We start from the raw sequence: 22981 nt of genomic DNA, 5'->3' as shown, positions 1-22981 counted from the left end.
TCATAAGCACCACTGGCAGATTTACGTAGCATGCTAAAAATGCCAAAGTATAGCTATTATCACTTCTTAGCTATCAAACCACCACACACCATTTCATTACTTTCTATGGATGTTCAATTCACAGTTTATTATGAACTGAGAATTAAAAGATCTAAGCCCCAAAAGTGACTGTACCATGCACAAAGTCTTGAAAAGCTGGGTCTCAACTAAGATGTACAAAGAGGGGTTAATCGAGATGATTTCTAAAGGCTCATCTAGTCTAATATTCTGCATTCTAAGTAAATGTGATTGTCTATTTTAAACTCCTCCTGGCTATTTCCTGTTGGAGCTATGAATGAAATGATCCAAAGGCAGAGGGATTCAATAGGAGTCTACATTGATTTACCAATTTAGTTGGTAGATAGCTTTTCAAACACTAAAAATTATAATCACTACAAAGTTTTTTGTAACATAGAATAATCTAAAAACCACAACTCAAACTTTACAGCTGAGAATAAATCATGTGAGACTTGTAACATTTTATTTGTTAAAAATGAACAGCTTTAGAATAGATCTAAATGTAACTTTTCCAAAAAACACCAAAAAGTACAGTGTAAAGCATCTCCTCATTAAATACAAACTTTCATTTTGTGATGCACTGCATCAATGTTTTGCATACACCTTGATGCAAAGGAAATTTTAAGTTGCATCCTATTTAAAGAAAAACTTTAAGAACTGAAGGATGACTACAACCACATTCCAAGAAAGGAAATTTTCCTCCAACAAAGCATATTCTTTTGTTTATATACAACACGTTAGCACTGAAGAATTTTAACTTAGTTGTAACAAAACCAACATTTTATATTTAAAAAGAAAATGAAATTACAGATGCATGAAGAGCAAAAATTTAATATATCAAAGATGCTGTGTTGTTTGATGCACTTAATATCAATATTTGGGGAAATTTTTTAAGGTTGTTCAAAAAATGCATTAATAATAGCTCTGTACAATATTTAAAACAAGAAAATTAAAAATGAAATGTATTGTCACAAACTGCTCTACAGACAGCAAACTCGTGCTCAGTTGTTTCTCCTTTGCTTTAAAAATAAGCTATCAGTAATTCTAAACCAGTCTAAAATGTATTGTTCATGGATCAAATTTAAGCATTCATACTTGCAAAAATGTTTTGCAATGAGTCCTTGGCCTAAGGAGAGATTAGAATTTATTTTCAAATTGTGTGACTGGCCTCCAATAATCCTTATCAGTAGACTTACTGGCAAAATACCAGATATTAAGGATCAGATTTAATTCTTTGGTATAAGCATGAAAATGTTTTTGATAGCTTTCCATGGCTAGCATGAGCCAAGTAACCCAAGGAGCATGGGAGACAACAAGGAAATCTAGTATATAATGCAAGGCAGGAGAGATAATAACTTAATGTTTTGTTCTGTTTTAATACAGGGAAAATCAATGCTAATAATTCAATTTAGGGACGCTAACACCTACTTAGAGGTTTTAACATTATAGCAAACCAAAAAGTTAAGCTTCAAAATGACCTAACTTGTAGCTGAATATTTTGCTGCATGTTGGCATTATATTGTTAACTTGTAGTATACAACCATCTGAGGACTCTTAGCACTAGCATGGCACAACTCTCTCTTCCTATCCCTCAAGAGTATAGGGGGTGGGGTCGGGGGGGGTGTATCTTTTCTTATCATAAATGCCTGAACTTTAAATAAAGTCAGAATGAAAGGTATAAAAAACAAGGTGACAATTTAACTCTATTACCACTTTGCATTTTCTTTCTTTGTGATATATACAAGTTATGTTTAATTTAGCAAGTTTTAATGCTTATAAAATTTAACTTTTCAAATAAGAAGTATAGGACTTTATGGCTATTAATTTTACTATCAAAATATCTAAGGGACTCAACCCATTTTAATTATTATAATTTTTCAAAAGTTATCATTTAAAGAATTCTTTGTGGACACTAGACTCAAGATTACACTAAATTCAAACAGTATACCTATGACCTTGGTTTTAAAATTTTTCACCTCAGTTACCTGCCTTCAACCTACCTCCTCCTCTCATGCTTTCTTCATTTATTTACACAAATTGTCAGATTTTTTACATTGGACCTTCTCCTCTCTAAGGGTCTATTAGATAACTTTGAAAACAAGCATTTATAGCCTTCAAACAGCAACATTTTAAACTGAGATTAATGCCTAAGGTCACATTTCTTGTTAAAATTTCAACTTTAAAGGTTTACAACTCTGAAAGATTAACCTTATACTATCTGAAAAATGAGCCAAGTTCCAGATATTATCATAAATCTTAAAACCCGAAAGTGAAATTTTAATTAAATATCTCTAATGAGGCAAAGTCACCTACACTTATATCAACACTATTAAAGAATAAGTGACAGCAACAAAGGGACCTACGTTTATTTCTGAACATCAAGATTTACCATGGCAAAGTGTAAAAAATGGGCAAAGGAGATGAGATCCTAAATACCACTATCATAAAAATAATCAATTTCTATCCTTCTGCTGTATGAGGAACCAATGAAATCTAATAGAGAATTGTTTTATCTGGGCCAACCAAGAAATCTTTAAGAACAGATAGGTATATTCCCTGTTACTCTTTCAGGGCATTATTTATACACGTTAAAAAAACAAAAACTTCAAAAAATAAAAATAAGAGTAATTTAGCCTTGTAAATATTTTGAAATAAAGTTTCTTGAATTTCTGTGACAAACTCTTCAAGCAATTCAACTGTTTTAACAGAGTCATCACTCCAAAGTCCCTTTGACATAGGATCTATCCCACGGTAACAAAGCGGCTTCCTCCTTTGTTGAACGTGAGAGTGGCTCTTTGTTCCTTTAGGATCCCAAACCGCTCATTCAAAGTCATCCCTGTCTAGAGAAAACAAAACAAAACAAAAATTAACAAATTGACTATAAGCCATATTTGCTATGGAACAATGTGATGGTATATAATGGTAATTCATAGTAACAATAGCTAACATTTTCTGGATATTTGTATATGAACTCATTTAATTCTAACAAAAACCATATGAAATAGGTCAATTTAGTGATGTTTAGAGAAGTTAATTTGCCTACTTGCAGTTCCAGAAGTTAAACCAAGCAGTCTGACTCAGAATCTCTATCTCCTAACCACTATGATGCCTACATTATACACTACATAAAACACATATACTATTATGCCTACAAGTCATACACCCAAAGATTTCTCTATCTAAATTATTTTTAGGCTCTGTAAAAACACTGCCATCAACTCTAGTGATGCTTGATAAAGTAAGCATTATTTGGTCTTACGAAATGTTGAAATAAATTTTCTTGAATTTCTGAGCTCTTGAATATCTGTAAACTCAAAAAATCAGATTCAAATCAAAATCTGGTTTTTGATTAACAACAGAAAGCACACTCAAATTATACTTCACCATTTCTGAAAGGAAAGTAACGATAAAATAAAGTAAAAATAAACAAATTAAATTTGGTCAAATTTCTGTCCATACTTTGTATCTTCAATTCCATATATTTCTATGTCAATGGATACAAAAAGAGCATTTGACAAAATCCAACACCCATTCATGATAAAAATTCTCAGCAAATTATGAATATAAGGGAATACCCTCAAGGCAGGCATACATGCTCTAACCACTTCTAGTCAATATTGTACTGAAGGTTCTAGCCATTATAATAAAGAAAAGGTTTGAAGATTGGAAAGGAATTTGAGAATGCCATGATTGTTTACACAGAAAATCCTAAAGAATCTACAAAATTACAAAAAGTAGTTAAGTATATATTAGGAAGATCACAAGATCCAAGTTTAACACAAAAACTGTCAAACTACAGTGTGATTTTTCACTTCTACACACTTGGATGGCTATAATCAAATGACATAATAACTGTTGGTGAGGATGTGGAAAAATTTAGAACCCTCATTCATGCTGGCAGGAATGTAAAATAGTACAGCTACTTCTATGAAAAAGTCTGGCAGTTCGTCAAAAGGTTAAACAGAGAGTCACAATGTGACCTAGCAATTCCATTCTCAAGTATTTACCAAGGAGAAATGAAAAATAAACTCACACAAAAACCTGTACATGAATGTTCAGAGGAACACTATTCATAATAGCCAAAGAATGAAAACAACACAACTGTCCATCAACTGATAAATTAATAAGATATGGTACATCCATATGATTTAACATTATTCAGCAATAAAAAAGAAATGAAATATTGGTGCACCATGGATGAACTCTGAAAATACTATGCTATGAAAGCTGCCAGTCACGAAACAGCACATATTATATGATCTCATTCATATGAAATGTTCAAAATAGACAAGTCTATACAGAAAGTAAGTAGATAAGTCAGTGGATTCCTAGGGTTGAGGAACTTAGGCCACCCTATTTAATTCATTATACATTTGTTTTGTTAACTAAAATATGTGAATGGCACAAAGAAATACAGGGAAAAAAATTTACCTGTTTTCCAACACTATTTATGTCGAACTGTAGGGGGACACCTTTAGGAACTTTCTTTACATCAGACTGCTCCCGTTTTGTCAAGAATGAGGGCACAGCAGTACGAGTTAATCGTGGTTTCTGAGTTCTATTAGCAAAAATTTAAATGAAATTAGACCAGCTTAATCAAAAGAAAAAAAATAAATCATTTGATACATAAGATAGCTTGACTTGTACACATGTTCAAATGTAGGGCTATTTCACTTGTGTTCCCCTAAAAAAGTACATGGTTCTTGACTGACTAATCTAGAAACTAAAATTTATAATCCCTCATAGAATACTTCCTTAAGATAAAACTATAAACTTTTCAAGAATTTTGAATGATTGATGATTTCCAAGTTTTGATCTTCGACTTAAATAAAGCAACCTCTGAAGTCTCAGAGACCCATCTTATGTTCTTTTCCATCATTAAAATGGCTGGATAGATCAAAAACTCCATAAACCCATGAAGTTTATAATAAATATAATGGAACTGTTAACTAGATTAAGGTATTTTAGATAAAAGAAAACACTATGGGGACTTTTATTATTATACATAAAAAGTAGAAGTATGTATTATTTGTTATACATACACCAAACTTTTAAAATAGAAATATGAAATTGTTAAAAGTGGTCATTTTAGGTCCATAGAACAGGAGTCAAGGGAGCTTTTAACTTTATACTATTTCTATTTTGTACCACAAGTATTACTGTTATCCTTGTCTCAGTTTATCCTAACTTGAACATCATACTACGAGCAGAAGTCTAACACTTTTCTATTATTTTATATACTGAGACGTTATAATTTCTGCAAAAGAAAGAAAACACTTACAATGGGCACTGCACTGCTCCAGGGTTATCGATGGATACAGTCAAAATTCCTCCGTTTGTGGTAGAAGTCCGCCATCTAGTTTCAAAAAACCAAAACCTTCATCAGAATGGAAGTTTATAAATCCTATAGTGTATGTAACAGAAAAAAATACATTCTAAAGTAGCCATTACTTTTTCTTAGCTTTTAAGAAATACAAGTACTCATGCCCACCATGATATATGTAATTAATCAGCATCTTGGGTGTAGGAACTAGACACTTTATTAAATATTTTTTCAGTGTAATAAATATGTGAACATTTTTTTAAAAATCAATAATACAGAAAGGCTTCTAATGAAAAGCAACAGTCCTTCACCCGACTATTCTCTTCCTTTCTGCTCCCTAAAGCCAGTACTTTTAACCTTTCCTGTTTTTACTGCTGGCTAGTTACCTCCAGTTCACTAAACAAGATGCTTCTATAATGATATCTTGCTAGGATTAGGATTTAGCTCATCACACTACCCACTTTGGTTTCCCTACCTAAGGCCATATCACTATTTTACTTCCACTATAACTTTAAATACACTTAAATCCCTTTCTTTCAGTAATGTCTCGATACCATCTCCTCCACTTCTTATAATAGGATAGTAGCACCTCTATTCCTGCTTTCTACCTCTTCTCCTACTTTTGTATTTCCCATTTTTTATCAATTCTACTTTTATATTTATGTTAGTCAAAATCTGACATTTACATTATATTCAGTTACCAAATTAAGAATTTTGTGCTTTGTTCCATAGTTAATTCTCAAAGTTCAAAACAAACAAACAGCATTCATATTATTGCAACTATGTAAATATTATTCATGCAGAAGCAAACAGGCTATGAGTAACATTTTCTTCCTCATGGTTTCCAATGTCATTACTTCTGTGCAAAAGAATACAGCCAGCATCAAGTTTCCTTTCTTACACTCTGATTGCTCAAAATCATGCTCCATTTTAGTTGGCACAATATCTGGAACATGATGGGGTTTTGTATGTATAGTTTTCCAAAAAGTAGCCATAGTTTTAAATAGTCTAATCTCAAAATCTGATCGTATTGATGAAATTAGCATGTTACAACATACTTTGGAAGTGCAGTTCTAACAACAACAAAAAATTAAAAAAATAACTATAGGGATAAGGGGAAAACAGGGTGAAAAGAAAAAAATATCCTATTGTTTTAAAGGTCTACGAAATTTCTAAAAGCTCTACTAGATTTTCCTCTCTTATTCCCTCAATAGGTTCATTGGTATAATAGCAGCTGTAGAAAATAAAAGAGCTATTTCATTAAAATAGATTAGACAATTGAAAAGATTAACAATAAAGCAATGTATTTGGTGCTAAAATTGTTAAAATACTACTGTATTTGGTGCTAAAATTGTTAAAATACTAATGTGAAAATATAAAAAATTTTTTAGGAAAATATAGTAAAAAAGGATTTATTTATTTCAGGCCTAATGTTTAATTTACTTTGGGTCTCATTTAATTTCTTTTGGACTAAGGCACAAAGTAATTTGGGTCACTAGTATTCTGGGAGTTTTGAAATGACATCTTGAAAAACAAATTGAAACTTACTGACGAGTTCTCTTTGCTACTACATCATCTAGCAGTTGTTCTGTGTTCAACTGGGCCTGAACCTGAAGGGGAAAAAAAGCAGTAGATCTCACAGCAAACAGGATTTGAACCCAAAGAGCTATCCTCCTAACTTTATAACCCAGTGTGATATGTGTATAAATACAAGAGTGGCGTGTGCCTATTCTGGCGACACCTCTTTGTTGGCGTTCCTGAACCACAAACAAGTAATAAAAACAGGTTTATTCCAAACAACATGTTAAATTCTTATAAGATGATGCTATTGAAGACAAGAGAGAATCGGGTGGGCAGGGGGGTGTGGGTGGGTAGCTAATCTAATGTTGTGTTCTCCATAACCCAAACCATTCCTCAACCACGGGCCATTCCTATCATTTGAGGATTACTAAAAGTAGATGTTTAGGATCCTTTGGGTAAAAAGAAGACACCACCGCAAGTTTTTTATACCTTCAGGCCTCTTCTGAAAAGAAAAGTTGCTTGACGAGTGTCTTTCTGATGATTTAATTTATTTCCACTCTTGGTGTAATTAGCTGAAATGTTATTTCTGCAACAAAAACACATATACATGAATTGTCTCAGCCACTTAACAACTTTCAAAGAAAAAAATAAGCAAAAATAAATTCACAGGCTGAAAATTTGAGGTATATTAAACATAAAAACTGAACTATTTCCTTATTTATACCAAGCTATGGAGATTTGATTTACAAATATCTCACTCTGTACCATATTATGTAACAACTTGCTTAATTCTGAACTAATTTATCTTAGAGATATTCAACTCTCTAATATTACAAACATGTAAGATCTCTTCTGGACATTAAAAAACATTTTTAATGCTATTTCTTAAATTTGGCAAAAGACATAAGTACAGATTTATTTACAAGATTAGTACAGCACATCTGCTGGTAAAATGTGAGAAAACAAATTTTTACACTTATCTACTCATTTATTTTTATAAATAAATGCTTAACATGTTGCCTAATTTTACCACCACTCTTACCATACTCAAATACAAAATATCCTTAGCTAGTCCAATTAACATGGGCTCATTAATGAATCGCTCATGTAATTGACAAGTTCTTATTTGGGAAGTTCCCGTTTTCTGAAAGGTACTACTAAATGATTCCCAAAAGAAAAAGTAATGATAATTAAGTAAAACTGCAATACCAGCCATTCCTTTTATAACAAAGACTTCATTTCAGGGTTTTTGTTTATTTGTTTTGAATTATCTTCTATATGAGATGAATAAGCAGTACTTGAAACTGAAATAAAAAGGCAACTTTGCAGCCTGTCAACTTCCTTTTTGCCCACTTTATCCTTAAAGAGAACAGAATACCATAATAATAGGTCTTAATTTTTAAGTTTTTGTTATGGCTTTAAATTTAAATTAAAATAATCTCAACTTGAAGAGCACTCATGTAGGATTTTTTCTAGTCTGCTTTTTCCACAAATTTCATCATTCTATTTAAGAGCTTTTGAGACTAAATAATGAATTCAGCTTTCAGAATTCCCAATTTTGAATAATTTTGGCTGAGCTGTTTTTAACAAAACAATTACCTTTTGCAATTTTATTTTATGTCAAGAGAAAGAAGTAGAGTGATGCTTTCAAAAAAATTTTATAATTAAATGCATCAATAACATTGGGTCTAAGAAATAAAAGTTATTTGTAAATGCTTCCATATTGGATGATCTGATAGACATCTGATACCTGTCTTGAAAATGACCAGATAACTATAAGAATCACTGAAAATCCATTCTTTTGAACACTTAGGCAAGAAGTTTATTTTTATGCAGGATAACATATTATTGTCTTACATTTGAGCACTTACTTTCTATTAAGCTGGTTAGGTCTCTTAAGAACTGTAACTGGTTTTCTTTGCGCTTCATTTTGTCTCAGAAGGTTTGCCTTCCTTCTTAATGCTGGAAAATATCGTTCTATATTCTTTCAGAAGGAGAGAAACTACATTAATCTAATTGTTTTTTTTTGCTATAAAGCCTATTACAATAAATATTTCTGAGGCAGAATGGACAGAGACTGATCACAGCTTAGCTGTGCAGGTTAGAGACAGAAAAGCTTAAACGACTTGAATATTTTCAATCTAAGTGACTGAAAAGACAACCACATTATACTTAAAATATGTGCAACAAAAGGAGAATTTGGAAAGAAAAATAAAGTTTTTCTATTGTGCATCTGTTCACAAGTGGATGTTCAGGATCCTTTGGGTAAAAAGAAGACACCACCACAAGTTTTTTATACCTTCGGGCCTTTTCTGAAAAGAAAACGACTCCTCTGTATATACAGCAACAACAAATTTTTTTAAGTTCACACAAGTACTAAATGATTTCGTATTATCAGAGTCAAGTTAAAAGTTCTACAGAGCATAACATACCCTCAGTTTTGGAAAATTCTGAATCGAAAAGGGAAAGTTATAGAACTGACACTGACAAAGTTCTATGTTCCAGTAGAAGAACCCCCTGAATAACTTAAACACAACTTTTACATGATAGATATTTTTAGCTAACTCTAATCAAAAAGAAAAAAATCATTCTTAGAGATAACCATTCCCCTCTTAGTACATTTATTAGTAATGTAAATGAGTATGCTATCTTTTCCACTTAGTCATTCACTCCATAGGCAAGAAAACATATACTTTTATTGGAATAAAATTTCACTGATTTATATAAACTAAGGAAGAGATAAAGTAACAGAAAATTGAACTATGGTCGGAACTATCTTTTAAGTGCAAAATTTCAAAAGACATATAGCAATTCAAGGTCAATTAAGTTATTTAGGTGCCTTGTTCAATGAACAGGAAAGGATGATATGAGTTATATGTAAACAGAATTTTCTTAAATGGCTGGAAAATAATCAGCTTCACAACTACTGTACTGTACCCTAATCAGACTATTAATCTGTATTCAGGTTGAGGAAAGGGTTTTCAAAAGAAACGGCAACTTTCAAACCATGTCTTTGCCAAAATCATTTAAACTTTGAATAAATAGATCTTCTTATTCAGTACATTCTTAGCATTCTATAATTTAACACTTTCAATTTTCACTCTTTTCAAACAACTACCACATATGATAACTTAAAATTTTTACTGGCGCAAGTAATTAGTTAGCAGTTAAACCCAAACTCCCTTCCAGTATCCATATCTCATTAATTTCTAATTTCTAATAAGCAGTAAGTTCTGTGCTGAAGTTATAGAGGCAAGAACATCTGTTGGTGGTGTGGCAGAATTGAAAAGAGATCTAAAACAGTTGTGGTTCTTAACCAGAATATGCGCACTTAAGGTCATTTAATAAATAAATGTCTTGAATTTTTTTACATGTATTACTTTCATAATCAGAGAAACAAAAAGGATTAAAAAACAGAAGAATAGAACATTAAATTCCTTGGTGGCTCAGATCTAATAAACGTAATACACGAAAACCCATTTGTTAAACTATTTTAAGGAATGCTTTAGCCAATTCAAAAATTACTCATTAAGCTGTACGTAAACTGGTTAACATTTAAGAAGCAGTTAACTTATGGTAGTAAATAATTGTAACTAATTAAAAATATCAAGCAGGGAATAGTGATCATTTCAAGAGAAAGGAAAACCTATATCCATACAAATTTATAGGTGAATGTTCACAGCAACGTTATTTATGATACCTAAAAAGTGAAAACAATAAAAATGCCCAACAACTGGTGAATGAACAAAATATGGTATATCTGTATAATGGAATATTACTCCATAATAAAAAGGAATGCAGTATTGATACATGCTACAATATGATGAACTGCAAAACATTATGGCTAAATGCTAGTCCACATATTATTGTAAGATTCCTTTTATATGAAATGTAAAGAAAAGACAAAATTATAGAAAAGCTAAAATAGATTAGTGGTTGCCTGCGGCAGATGATGAAGTATGACTGCGAATGAACATAACATTTCTTCTCAGAGTGATAGAAATATTCTAAATTTAGATTGTTGTGATGATTATATAACTAAATTTTCTAAAATTCATTGAACTGTACATTTTCTAAAATTTATTGAATGTTTAAAAAATTAATTTTATAGTATAGACTTACACCTCAATAATCCGTTAAAAACTGTACACACACACAACGAGAAAGTCAAGAACTTATTTAAAAATTTTATATTTGAGAATATGGAAATTAAGATACTGTTCATGAACGACAATGGTTTTTATCTAATCATTAAATTTTTTATATAAACCCCAAAGTACTACATAATCAAAATAGTCAAATAAATGCTCTCTCAAAGTCATTCACAGAAATATTCATATGAATAAAGTAAAAGGGTATCTAACTCAGGATTATGCCATCATCTTACCTTGTCACTTAGAGGTGGCCGATTCATAGGGCTAATTCCTTTTCGAATTCCAGTTGCTTTTCTAGCAGCAAGGCCAGTGATAACTCCATAAGGACGTTTCTTTCCAGGCATCGCTCTTCCTCTACGGCTCAGACTATTTTTACCAAAACCTGTGGGACAGGGGGGAAATAAAAAGAAGAAATAATACCCAATTAATAAACAATGCAACTGAGAAGCACATAGGTCACAAGATATTTTATTTCTTAAGCAAGATGAAGGGTGTGTTTCATTTTTTATTTATTATGATTTATACAATATTCCTTATAGTATTGTTATTATTTATATGTATTTTTAATTACATAAAAGATCTCATTTTTAAACAGGCAATAAGCTGCACTGGAAATGGTTCTGTTGTAGTAATAGACTGCAAAGGACCTGAAGATTTTCACATTTCCCCTCTAGCTACCATCTCTCTTTGGCATTACTCTGTCAAGAAAAAGGACAGCCTTAACTTTCCCTGTGCAATGTGGTAGCCACTAACCACATGTAGTTATTGAGTACTTGAAATATGACTAGTCCAAAATGATATGAACAAAAGAATGTATAATATTTCATTAATAATTTTATATTATTATGTTACAATGATATTTTGGATATATTGGGTTAAACAAAATATATTATTATGTGATCACATTTTATTTCTGATGGTGCTGATCTAGAGTGGAATCTCTATCTTTATCTCCCACTTACTTACTACATTACAATCTGGCTTCTTCATTTTCAGTTCTACTGTATTCAAACTGCTTTTGTTAAAGTCCCCAGTGAGTTCTAATGGACATATTTTAATCGCTGTGGCATGTAACATTACTGACCTTGCTTTTTCATTATGCATCTTACCTATTTAAATACTTTCTTTTAATTCTGAAATAATAAATGTGCTCACTGCAGAAATCTTAGAAACATAAAGTACAAATGAGAAAATAAAAGCCACTCCCTATTTCACTATCAAGAGATAAGCACTACTAACATTCTATGTCTTTCTAGTCTTTTCTTTTACTTGTATATGTACATTTAAAAAGTTTACATCTTTAGTTTCAACTATTTTTAAACAACTCCAAAGACTATCATATGAGGTAAATCACAATTTTGTAGTACCAAGTGCCTAAAAGATAGACTGATTCAATCTTCCAGCAACCACATTTCATACTCTGTATACTATTTTATAGTCTATATTAACACTATATAATGACTATTACCCAGGTATTTAATATTCTTTTGTTGCATTTTTTAATGTGCCATACTCGATCCTACCAACTTCATACTAATTGCTTGTTACTTCTAATGTTACGCTATTATAAACTACACTGCAATAACATTACAGGTCATATTTTTATACACATTCATGATTACTTCCTCAAGATATAAATCTCCAGAGGCTGAAATGCTGTTTCAAAAAGTAAAGCAAACTCTTAAGGATTCTAATTTATATTGTAAAAATCCCCTCCAGAATGACTATATTTTTATATTCCCAGAAACATAAAGATGCCACTTTTTCCATATCACTGACAACTCTGAATATTATTCTTTTTAATCTATATCACTTGGTATTTAAAAAAATCTTACTGTCCTATTTGGTAGTTTACTAGTGAGAATGAACATTTTGATGTGTTTTTGGCTACCTGTATTCTTCCATTCATGAACTCTCAGAAATTCCTGAGAGCCATGCTAAGTAACAACTGTGATACTGGGCATTCTTAATATTAATTCTAATTTTGAGAGGATTGTCTTTAGAATGGTATCCTCTATAATACTACAAACTGGAATATAGTAACAGGTTTTCCAACAGAAAAATTTTGTGATAAAACTAAAGTTCGAAGTTTTCTTTATTATAAAATTTCTTAGGATTAATGTATATGAAAAATCTATGAGGGATAATAGTTTATGTCATTCACAGACTTACCTAATTCCAGAATGCTTTTGTGTAGTATACCTATTTTGAGACGAGTTCGACAAGACAGCCAGGAAAACCTGTTACATTATGATGGTTGAATCAGTTACAAATTTACTGCCTTTCAGCCCCCAATTCACTCTTTACTGCCCTGCTTTGGTTACTGGAACATTTTTCTTACCAGCTGGCACCAGGAAAGCTTGTCAGTAGAGGGCGCTAGAGGGACTCTAGAGGAAGAAGGGGCTTTTCTTTCAGGTTCCAGTGTGCACCTCAAGACTTGTTCCTTGTGGCATAGGACACCCAATGGCATTCATTACCCCTACCCCACAACCTGAGACTAGTGAGGCAAGAGAGGCAGCTAGGACACAAAATTTGAAAGTGAATAATGCCTTAAGTTTGGGGTTTTTAGGTTTCTGTCTAGATCTAGACCTAAGTATCGTTAAGGTCTGGCCCTACTCTCTCTTCAGTGAATTAAGCTGCATCCCCTCCCCGCCACAGACGGCTTCCACCAGCATGGTAACTCAGTTAGTTGGTGAGGAGTTCTTCCAGACCTGTTCCTTTCTTGGGTGCTCTGCCTCAGCACAACCTTTTACTACCTTTATAATTTTTTAAAAGAGCAATAAAGATACAATTTTAAAAATCAAGATATTGCGTCTATGGCCACGCCACCCTGAACAAGCCCGATCCCATCTGATCTTGGAAGCTAAGAAGGGTTGGGCCTGGTTAGTACTTGGATGGGAGACCACCTAGGAAGACCAGGACTGTAAGCTGACAAGGTCTTTGCAATCTGTGAGGTCAACCAAGTGTTGCCTCACTTAAAAAAAAATTTAAAAAATTAAAAATCAAGTTATTGCTGCTCTATGGATGATTTTCTTCTATAATTGCAACCAAATGAAGATTAAGCATGTTGGGGGAACCTGCACATTCAAATTAAATCTACAACTATTTGCTATTTTTATTTGTATTAAATGAAGCAGCTACCATTAACTGTGCTAAGCATTGTGCTGAATACTTGAGCCTAAATGAAACTTGATGAGGTTGATACTACCATTTCAATTTCTGAAGGTGAGCAAAGTGAGGCAAAGAACAGTGACTACCCAGAAGTCATAGTTAGAAAATGGAAGAGCTATGATCCTAAGAGTAAGTTTGTGTGGCTCCAAAAACTGAACTTTTCCTATTATATAAAAATTAAAGAATAATAAAAGGTATAATATAATCTATGGTACAATTCCAAAGAGAAAAAACTAATAGAAAAAGTGGGCTCCAGGCTACGTATTTCAGAATAGACAAGATTTGAATAGGGATATAGACATGAAGTGACAAGAACAAAGATATGACCAACTATAGCATACTGAAAGAAGAGACATTCTTGGGAAAAGGATTAGAAGTGAATAAATGGGGTGGGCTCAAGTAAGAGGGCTTTAAGTGGAGATAAAGACTACACCTGACAAGGAATAAGGGGTCATAGAACTTGTGATCAGCTTACATCAGTCTAGAAGCAATATCTTAAGATTGAATAGGAGACGGAGAGAGAAGGCAGTGAGGCCATTTCAGAAGTTATTGTAGCACTCAAACATGACTTGATAAAGGACCAGAAGAGGAACAAAGAAATTTTAAAGTACTATATTCCAAAGAATTAATGAATTATTAGAGCAAAGAGAAAGATTAAAGAGAGGAGGAATCCATTGTTATACCAAAGTTTTTAGTTTACCTGAGAAAGATTCATGAGAAAGTCTTATTAACAAGAATAAAATTGATTAAAAGGAAAAAATATGGGATAGAACTCTATCTCTGGGTACCTTCTATTTCTGACAGTTCTAGTCATTGTTCTGATACTCATTAACCTTTCCACTGTCTTTTATTTCTCATCAGTGGCTTCTTCTCTACCTTCTAGCAGACAGGTCACCCTTGACCCCTCCTCTCCCTTTTCTACCTTTGAATAAACTTCAGTAGCCATATCTCAGTTTTAGCAATTGTTCTATTTTTCACTCTTCATTGTTATGTTTCATAAACTAAGAAAGACCTACACACACTGCCTCAATTCTCTCCTTCATTACCCACTATAACTGCCTTATATTCTAAAAAGCGCTATGAAGAGGTACTAGTGCCATCATCTAATGCAATGGTCTTTTCTTAGTTTTTATCCATTTAGCCCCTCTAGGAAGTTCTCTTTTGTCTTTCCAGGGCACTTTCATTCTCATTACTTCAACTACTGCTTCTATGAAGATCCTGTCAATTTTCAGCTCCACTACAGCAGCAGTTTAACACTAGCAGTGTATCAGAACCATATACTGAGCTTTAAAAAAATCCCTTGGGCCTACTACTGCAAATTCTAGTTTGATAGAAATGTAGTGCAGCAAGAGTATCTATTTTATAAAGCTCCACAGGTGCAACCAAGGTTGAGAACAACTAAAACTAGAGACAGAATTTTTCATCTTTCCTTTGAATCTTTAGCCCAATCCACTCATGAATTTCTTTCACACACACACATCTGATTGCCTCAATAATTTCTGGAGTCTGATCACTTATATTAAGATATGTAGAGTTTTCTGAGAAATATCATATCACAGAGTGTATGCAATGCAATCATATTACTGACTCCTTTCCGATGCAACATACAAATATTCTCTGTCTCCTGTACCTCTAAAAGAAACAGCACTCTCAAACTTTTTGGTCTTAGGACCTCTTTATACTCTTAAACCCCAAAGAGTTTTTATTTCTGTGGGTTTATGTTTACTGATACTTACCAAGTTAAAACTAAGACATTTTAAAATTATTATTTCATTAAACCAATAATAAACTACACATGTAGGGCAAATAACATTTTTAGTATTAAAAAAATAACAATTATTTTTCTAAAATAAAATAAATACTTGTGAGAGTAGCACTGTTTTGCATTTCTGCAAATCTCTTTAGTGTCTGGCTTATCTCAGATAGTTATATTAGTATTATTATAAAAATACTTTTGACTTTGTAGACCCTTTGAGTCCTGGGGATTCCCCAAGGTCCCTGGCCAACACTTTGAAAACCACTGCTATATAGTATTCCATCATTGAAGGACATTTACTGAGTAACTAAATTATATTTTGGGCACAGAATTAGGAATATACTCAGTTATTTGTTCAGTCATCAAAAATTTATTGAGTATCTGCCAAGGGCTCTCTGTCCTACTTGTGCTCTTACATCAAACTAACATCTTCACTGACATTACAATGTGGAAATCTGCACTTTCCCTAACCAATCAGAGCTTAAGACAATCCCATATTTATCTGCACATTCACTGACAGCAGCAGCTGTTCTATTTTAGGCCCTCTCACATGTAAGTGGAGAACATACAAGCGCCAAGTTCTATCTTAGCCCTACCTAAAGTCCTACATCAGAATTTCTCTTATGACGTTTCTCAATCCTCTGTTTTTATCTTACCTCTATTACTAGAAATTCCTTCAAGTAAAAGGCTGCATCTTTATGTACACAGAGAACCTGGTCAGTTCAGAGCATTTATCAAGTATTTAACATACGGTTAACATAAATGGGTATATTTCTGGCTTCTACGAACTCTAAGTAAGATTATTTTAAAACAAATTGTATATAAAATATGTAATAATACGTAACATTTATAAGAAATCTTAAAAAAAAAACACAATTTGGGGATATGTTGGCATATTAGCTGTTAATCAAAAAACTATGTTGACCCACTGGATTTTTTTATGTTTTTCAACATACAGGATAAGAATCAACTTAGGAGCTAGCTTATCAAACATGTTTTCATGTGTAAAAAGTTCTAATTTTAAAATTTTGAACAAAGATTTATTCTAAAATGCTGATATGACTGCTAAAAAAGTTGAGTCATATATAATTAAGCATTCAGTTACTGCCTTAAATCCATTTTGGAACAAGACACTTATATATAAGTAAGCTTCCAGATTACCAAAAATACCTGTATAGGGAGAGTTCCAAAATCATCAGATCACATCTAAAGCATTTAGTTCTGAATGTCGCCTTTGGACGATTTAACAAATCCTAAAGGTACTGAATAAGATTTTCTTTGCAGAATAGCAGTCTCTACATATTTAAAAGGTTTGCATATAGAAAAGGGAGTTTGCTTCATATAATTCTGTAGAATAGGTAGGCATGATTTAATTCAAATTCAAATCAAGAGAATTTTCTGGTAAACAGAACTGTCTTCAATAATAGAATAAATTGTCTTGCGAGGTGGTATGCTCTTTCATGGAATATATTCAATATACTCAAGCTGGAGTTATACAGTCATCCATCAGACACACTGTTAAAGAACATCTGTCTACGGCATGCCACCCCTGAACAAGGCCGATCCCGTCTGATCTCGGAAGCTAAGCAGGGTCGGGCCCAGTTAGTACTTGGATGGGAGGCCACCCAGGAAGACCAGGTGCTATAGGCGTAAAAAATAAAAATAAAAAAAAAATAAAGGACTGTAAGCTGACAAGGTCCTTGCAATCTGTGAGGTCAACCAAGGGTTGCCTCGCCTAAAAAAAGAAAAAGAAAAAAAAAAATAAACGTCTAACAGGAAGGAGATAAGACCTCATGATACATAAGACCTTTACCTATCATGTTCATAATTTATAATTTAAATGCACTTTAGACTATTTGTATACTGAAGTTCCTTTGAAATGACTTAATGTTTATAAGAAACAGTGCTATCAACTATTTAAGGCAACTTAAATTTTACCAGATTTTAAGATTTAAGCTTTAGAGAAAATACAAATCACAACGGGTACTCATATTCTTCCTCCATGTTTTAAGTATATACTAAAGATAGTATACTGTGAACCCATAAATAACACCTTCTCATTCTTATTTGAAAAACTTACCAGAATTCTGTTGGATTCCCCATCGTACTCTCATCCTGAATTGCCGGGCACCATTTTGCTGGAGTCTTCTATTTAGTCGCGGGAAATTCTGCTTCTTTCCTTCCTTTCGATTCAATTTGATTATATCATCTGTGACAGAGGAAATGTGATTATTTATTTTCATTTTAACTTAATGACTCAATTACTCAGTCTCATTTTCTAGTTGATAGATTTCCATGTCCCTAATTTCTACTTTGAAAGCACTTCCACAAGAGAATAACAATGTTAAAAAGATAAAAGCTCGAATCAGCCAATACACTTGGACCACTAAAGGTTTTGCAGAAAAAGTTCAAATCAACAGCCCAAAGCAGACCCATCAATTAATGAAAATACTATGTTATCCATAGTATTTCTTTCTTTCTCTGATAAATGTAAATAAGTGAAAGCCTGTTTACAAAAATTACTAATAACCAAAGAAATAACCACAGAAATCTCTAGTTTTTAAAGATGACTACCTTTCAATAAAACCACAGGCAGTCAAAAAACAAGTCATTAAATTAAAAAATTAAATTTCTAACTTCATCTCGATTCAGCAAATATTTATTAAGCATATACTATGCGCAATGAACATTCGTGGTAGGCTGTGCTGTAACAGAAACAAACAAAAGTGAAATATGGTCTCTGTTCTCAAAATTAAACAAGCATCATAATAAAGATACAGTACAAAAAGAAAATACGATTGGTTTCTGCTCCTCTAGCAGAGTAATTCAGGGTTACCTTATTTTTCTTTCTACATTGCTCTAAGCTTCATTATTTCCAAAAACTCAAAAAGTGTCCCAAAGTAATCCACAAATATCATACTGTTTTTATAGCATAACAGAACAATGTGAAGAACAGGAAACAAAATTATCTCGATTCCTATTTACATCTGTTAAAAGGAGGTGACTAAAACAGGAAATACTGAGTTAATAACATTGTAATTACTATGCATGCTGTAGATGTGTTAATAGACTTATCATGATCACATGTAAAGTATATAAATGCTAAATCGCTATGTTGTACACCTGCAACTAATACAATATTGTATGCCAACTATACTTTAATAAATTTTTTAAAAGGTTACTAGAAGCCAAAATTATTCATTAAAGGAATGGCCAAACGATTTCTCCACAGTCCCAACTCCAGTATTAATTCTGATAATTGGAAACAAACAAATAAACCAAAGAAACTAAATGTGGTCAACAGCTTCTTAATAAAACTTGACAAAACTACTTAACCACAGTGATTTTTCTCCAAACTGCTCTACACACGAATAATCTACCAAATATCAATACAATTAGTCTTTTCTGAAGTCAAAGAAGGAAACAGATTATAGAGATGCTTTCTTATATATTACTACTCTTCCTCACCTATCTGTAATCTTTAAGGCTCTTAATCACATTTGAACAAATATTTATATAAAATAACAAATCTCCCCCAAAGTACATTATCTTCTTGAAATCAATCCTTAAACTACAAAAGAGTTCATCAAAGTTAAAGACGCTCAGTTTTTTTTTAATAAGGTTTCATTAAAATCAGATTCATGAGCCTGTTAAACACTCAATGAGCAGGAAAAAAAGCTAGACACTACTTTTGAAACACTACTTTTCTTTAACAAGGTGGTATTCTTCACCAGAAGACTAAAATCTCAGAGCCATGAGAGTACACCAAAAAAAAAAAATCAATATGGTCTGGGGACCATTAAAAAAAAGAAGGGGGGCAAGAATATAATTTTGACTAATCGGGTTAATTTTAAATTGAGTATAGAGTTTAAACATAACTAAAAATTAATAGTAGCAAAGAATATCAAATATAAATGTTTTATATTTAAATATTTTCTTATCTAAATCTTCAAGTTAAATGAGCTACTATGGCAGAGAGGATTCTTTCAATCTAAAAGAAGAGAATGGCTTTCTCCTACTCAAGAAGTAAATAGGGTAGGTATCAGAAGGAAAAAAAAAATCCATTATGATGAGCTACTTTAATAAAAAAGTTTCTTCCATAATACCGGGGCTATATATATGGTACTAATAATAGTAACAGTAGTAACTGAGTACTAACAGACATTGTTTTGACACGTATTCATTTAATTCTCACAACAATTCTATGAAATAAGTATTATAATACCCATTTTCAAATTAAGAAACTGAGCCACAATGAGGTCAGCTATTGGTAGTCTTGGCAGATAATCTACATGACTATTCTTATAATCCTAGTAGAATCGATTAAAAAAAAATAGATTCTAAAACCTCTATAGACCTGATAAAATGAAATATTCACAAAGCATAACAGTTGTCTAAAATAGGTATCTCTTCACCCTATCTCTGTAAAATTCTCACTAAAAACAAAAAGGCATCTGACATAACACTGAAGGGTGAAAAATTAAAAAATTGCTAAAACTGAGATATGGCTACTGAAGTTTATTCAAAGGGTAGAAAATGGAGAGGAAGGGGCAAGTGATCTAAGCTTGCTAGATGCTCTATATCTAACAGTTTATGTTCTTGGAGGAAAGAAGAGACTGAGCTCTATTTTAGTTAGCTATCTACAGCACTTCATTTCTACCTTTGAAGAGAATTATCCCTCAGTTTCCTTCACTTGAACATCTTAATCACCAAAATACATACAAATCCTGGAAACTTAAATATATTGGTTCTGAAAATACTTGTTTAATACTTCCTGTAATACCTACAGCTTAGAGCTCTAGAGCCACACCAAAATCCTTGCTCTACCACTTAACTAGTTGTATGACTTTGCACAAGTTATTAATTTCTCTATGCCTCGAGTTTTGTAAAATGGGAACAATGGTTTATATAGTGTACGTGTATATGTAAATATAGTGCTGTGTACCAGGTACTGTTCTAAGCAGTTTATATATGCCTTAACTCATTTAATATTTACAGCAATCTCTGAGATAGATAAGCCTATTTTTATCAACTTTTTATAGATGAAGCACTGAGAAGTAATTTGCCTATGATCACATTGCTATTAAGTGGTAGAAACAGGATTTGAACTGAGACTGCGGTTCTGGATCACATACTCTTCATCATTAGTAGCCCATACCTCACACGGTTATTATGAGTATAAACTTAGTTAACACACATAAAATGCTTAGTCCCGTGCCTGACAGTAGTAAGCACTCAATAAATATTCGTTATTATATTTTCTCTTGGCCTTAGCACAAAAGATTTCTCATTTCTTTAGGGTTCACTACAGACCAGCAGTAAGACAAGACTTGAGGCCAAACCTATTATTTCTAATGATTTACTTAATTCATATATTGGGTTGACTTGTGGCAATCATTGAAACCAAGAGTTCTTGACTTCTGACTAAAAACTTTGAAGATAACCCACAAAGTAAGAAAAATAACCGCTCTCAGAAAAGTTACGCCTCTGTATCTACTGGCCAGCTACTACACAAATATCCCCAAAAGCGTAGTCCACAGAAAGAACAGGCAGAGATAACTACATCTAATAACATAAGTTGAATCTCGACAAAAATGGAAATCCTTTTGAACTAGCTAAGCCAGAGACTCGTGCCTCAGTAATGCTAGGTCTCAATTTTTAATTGAATCGCCGATCCTCCGGCATTTTACATAATCATCACCAAAACACCCGCCCCTCTTAAACGTGCTAGATCCTGTGCTTTATCCGGCTTCGCATCAATCCTTGTGTATCTCTCCCTTGTTTTTTGCTGTGGTTTCTGCTGCTGCTTCTTTTTTTCTCCCCTAAGTAGCTAACTCGGAGGCCTTGGTAAGGAGACTATGCTTTTCTAGGCACCGCCTAATAAAGCACTATCTGATGGAGCCCTGCCTAACGATATTTTCTGACAAATGCTCTCGGGTCGGTGCCCCGTGGTGGCCCTGAGGTCTGGCGCACGTAAGAAATCGCCAACTCTCGGGGGTCTTCACACTTCTCGTTCGGCGCCAGGGGTAGGCCTGGGCACAGAAAATGCCCAACGAGCCCCTTTCTGGGAGCACTGATTTTGAACCGAACGTAGACGCAGGCGGGCTCTCCGAGCCTTCCTCAGAAGGGATGTCACAGCGGGACCGTTCCCCTTGCTCCCCTGATAACGCCCACAGCGAATATGCTAGAGGCGAAATCCGAGGAGCTTTCTTCACAAAGAGCCGGGGTCACCCGCGAGTGGTAGCGCCCCTCTGGGGGGAAAAAGACGCTACGCACCCCTCAACCCTCCAAGCCTCCAAGCCTCCGGGCCCGCAGCGCCACCCGCCCTCATCGCTTCCCTTAGACACAGCCCCGCCGAAGGGACGCCCAGGTCCTCAGGCTCGACCCCCGTTCTCGGCACCAGCTGGCGTCCCTCGCCCGTCCCCTGAGGTTCCCACTTGGTCCCGCCCACCCGCAAGAAAACTCGATCTACAACTGTGGCCAACCGCCCTTCCCCACAAACCGCGGGACGTGGTTCCACCCACACCCTCCCCCCACTCCAACTCCGTCCAACTCGGCTCCTCACCGAGAGACATATCGATTTTGTCGAGGTTTTCATTACTACGGGCTTTCGGCGGCGGTGACGGAGTCGCCGCGGCTCCCACTAACCGGGTACCAAACCGGTTCATGGCTGGAGACGTTGCGCTGGATCAGTCAGTGGAGAAGGCCAGAGACCGAGGCCTGCCACCTCCCACTCACGCTCACAGACTGGCTGCACCGAGAAAGCGCGCACGCGTGCTGGCGGCGTCCTCGCCCTCCCACCCGCGGCTGGGGCGGGGGGAGGCGCTACGGAGACCAGAGGCGGGCGAGAGCGGCCCTTCGCCGGAATTGCTCCTAGCGGCCCTTGCCGGACAGGAGGAAACATTGCACCTGCTATTCTCCGCGCTTGCAGAGCTGTTTCAGCAGATCGCCTCTCCGCCCCAATCGGGGGATGCTGGACTCTGAGCACCTCGTAATCAC

General features: G+C 34.1%; 1 protein-coding gene and 2 pseudogenes across 1 annotated transcript; 2 read left to right on the top strand and 1 right to left on the bottom strand.

The window, feature by feature from the left end:
* Positions 1–488: 488 nt before the first annotated feature.
* FYTTD1 (forty-two-three domain containing 1) lies at positions 489–22782 on the bottom strand. The gene is made up of 9 exons (XM_039850845.1): positions 22548–22782; positions 18063–18191; positions 11289–11437; positions 8773–8885; positions 7391–7487; positions 6929–6990; positions 5339–5413; positions 4489–4615; positions 489–2897 (listed from the first exon to the last, which is right to left on the bottom strand). Exons 1-9 carry the CDS (start codon positions 22648–22650, stop codon positions 2799–2801), a joined length of 954 nt encoding a protein of 317 aa, XP_039706779.1. The 5' UTR covers positions 22651–22782; the 3' UTR covers positions 489–2798.
* On the top strand, positions 13868–13985 carry LOC120593063 (uncharacterized; annotated as a pseudogene).
* On the top strand, positions 17514–17632 carry LOC120593100 (uncharacterized; annotated as a pseudogene).
* Positions 22783–22981: the final 199 nt, after the last annotated feature.

This window comes from Pteropus medius, unplaced genomic scaffold (assembly GCF_902729225.1).
Source record: "Pteropus medius unplaced genomic scaffold, Ma_sr-lr_union100, whole genome shotgun sequence".
Lineage (NCBI taxonomy): Eukaryota > Metazoa > Chordata > Mammalia > Chiroptera > Pteropodidae > Pteropus > Pteropus medius.
Note: the sequence above shows the minus strand (reverse complement) of the source record. Positions and strands in the feature narration are given on the sequence as shown.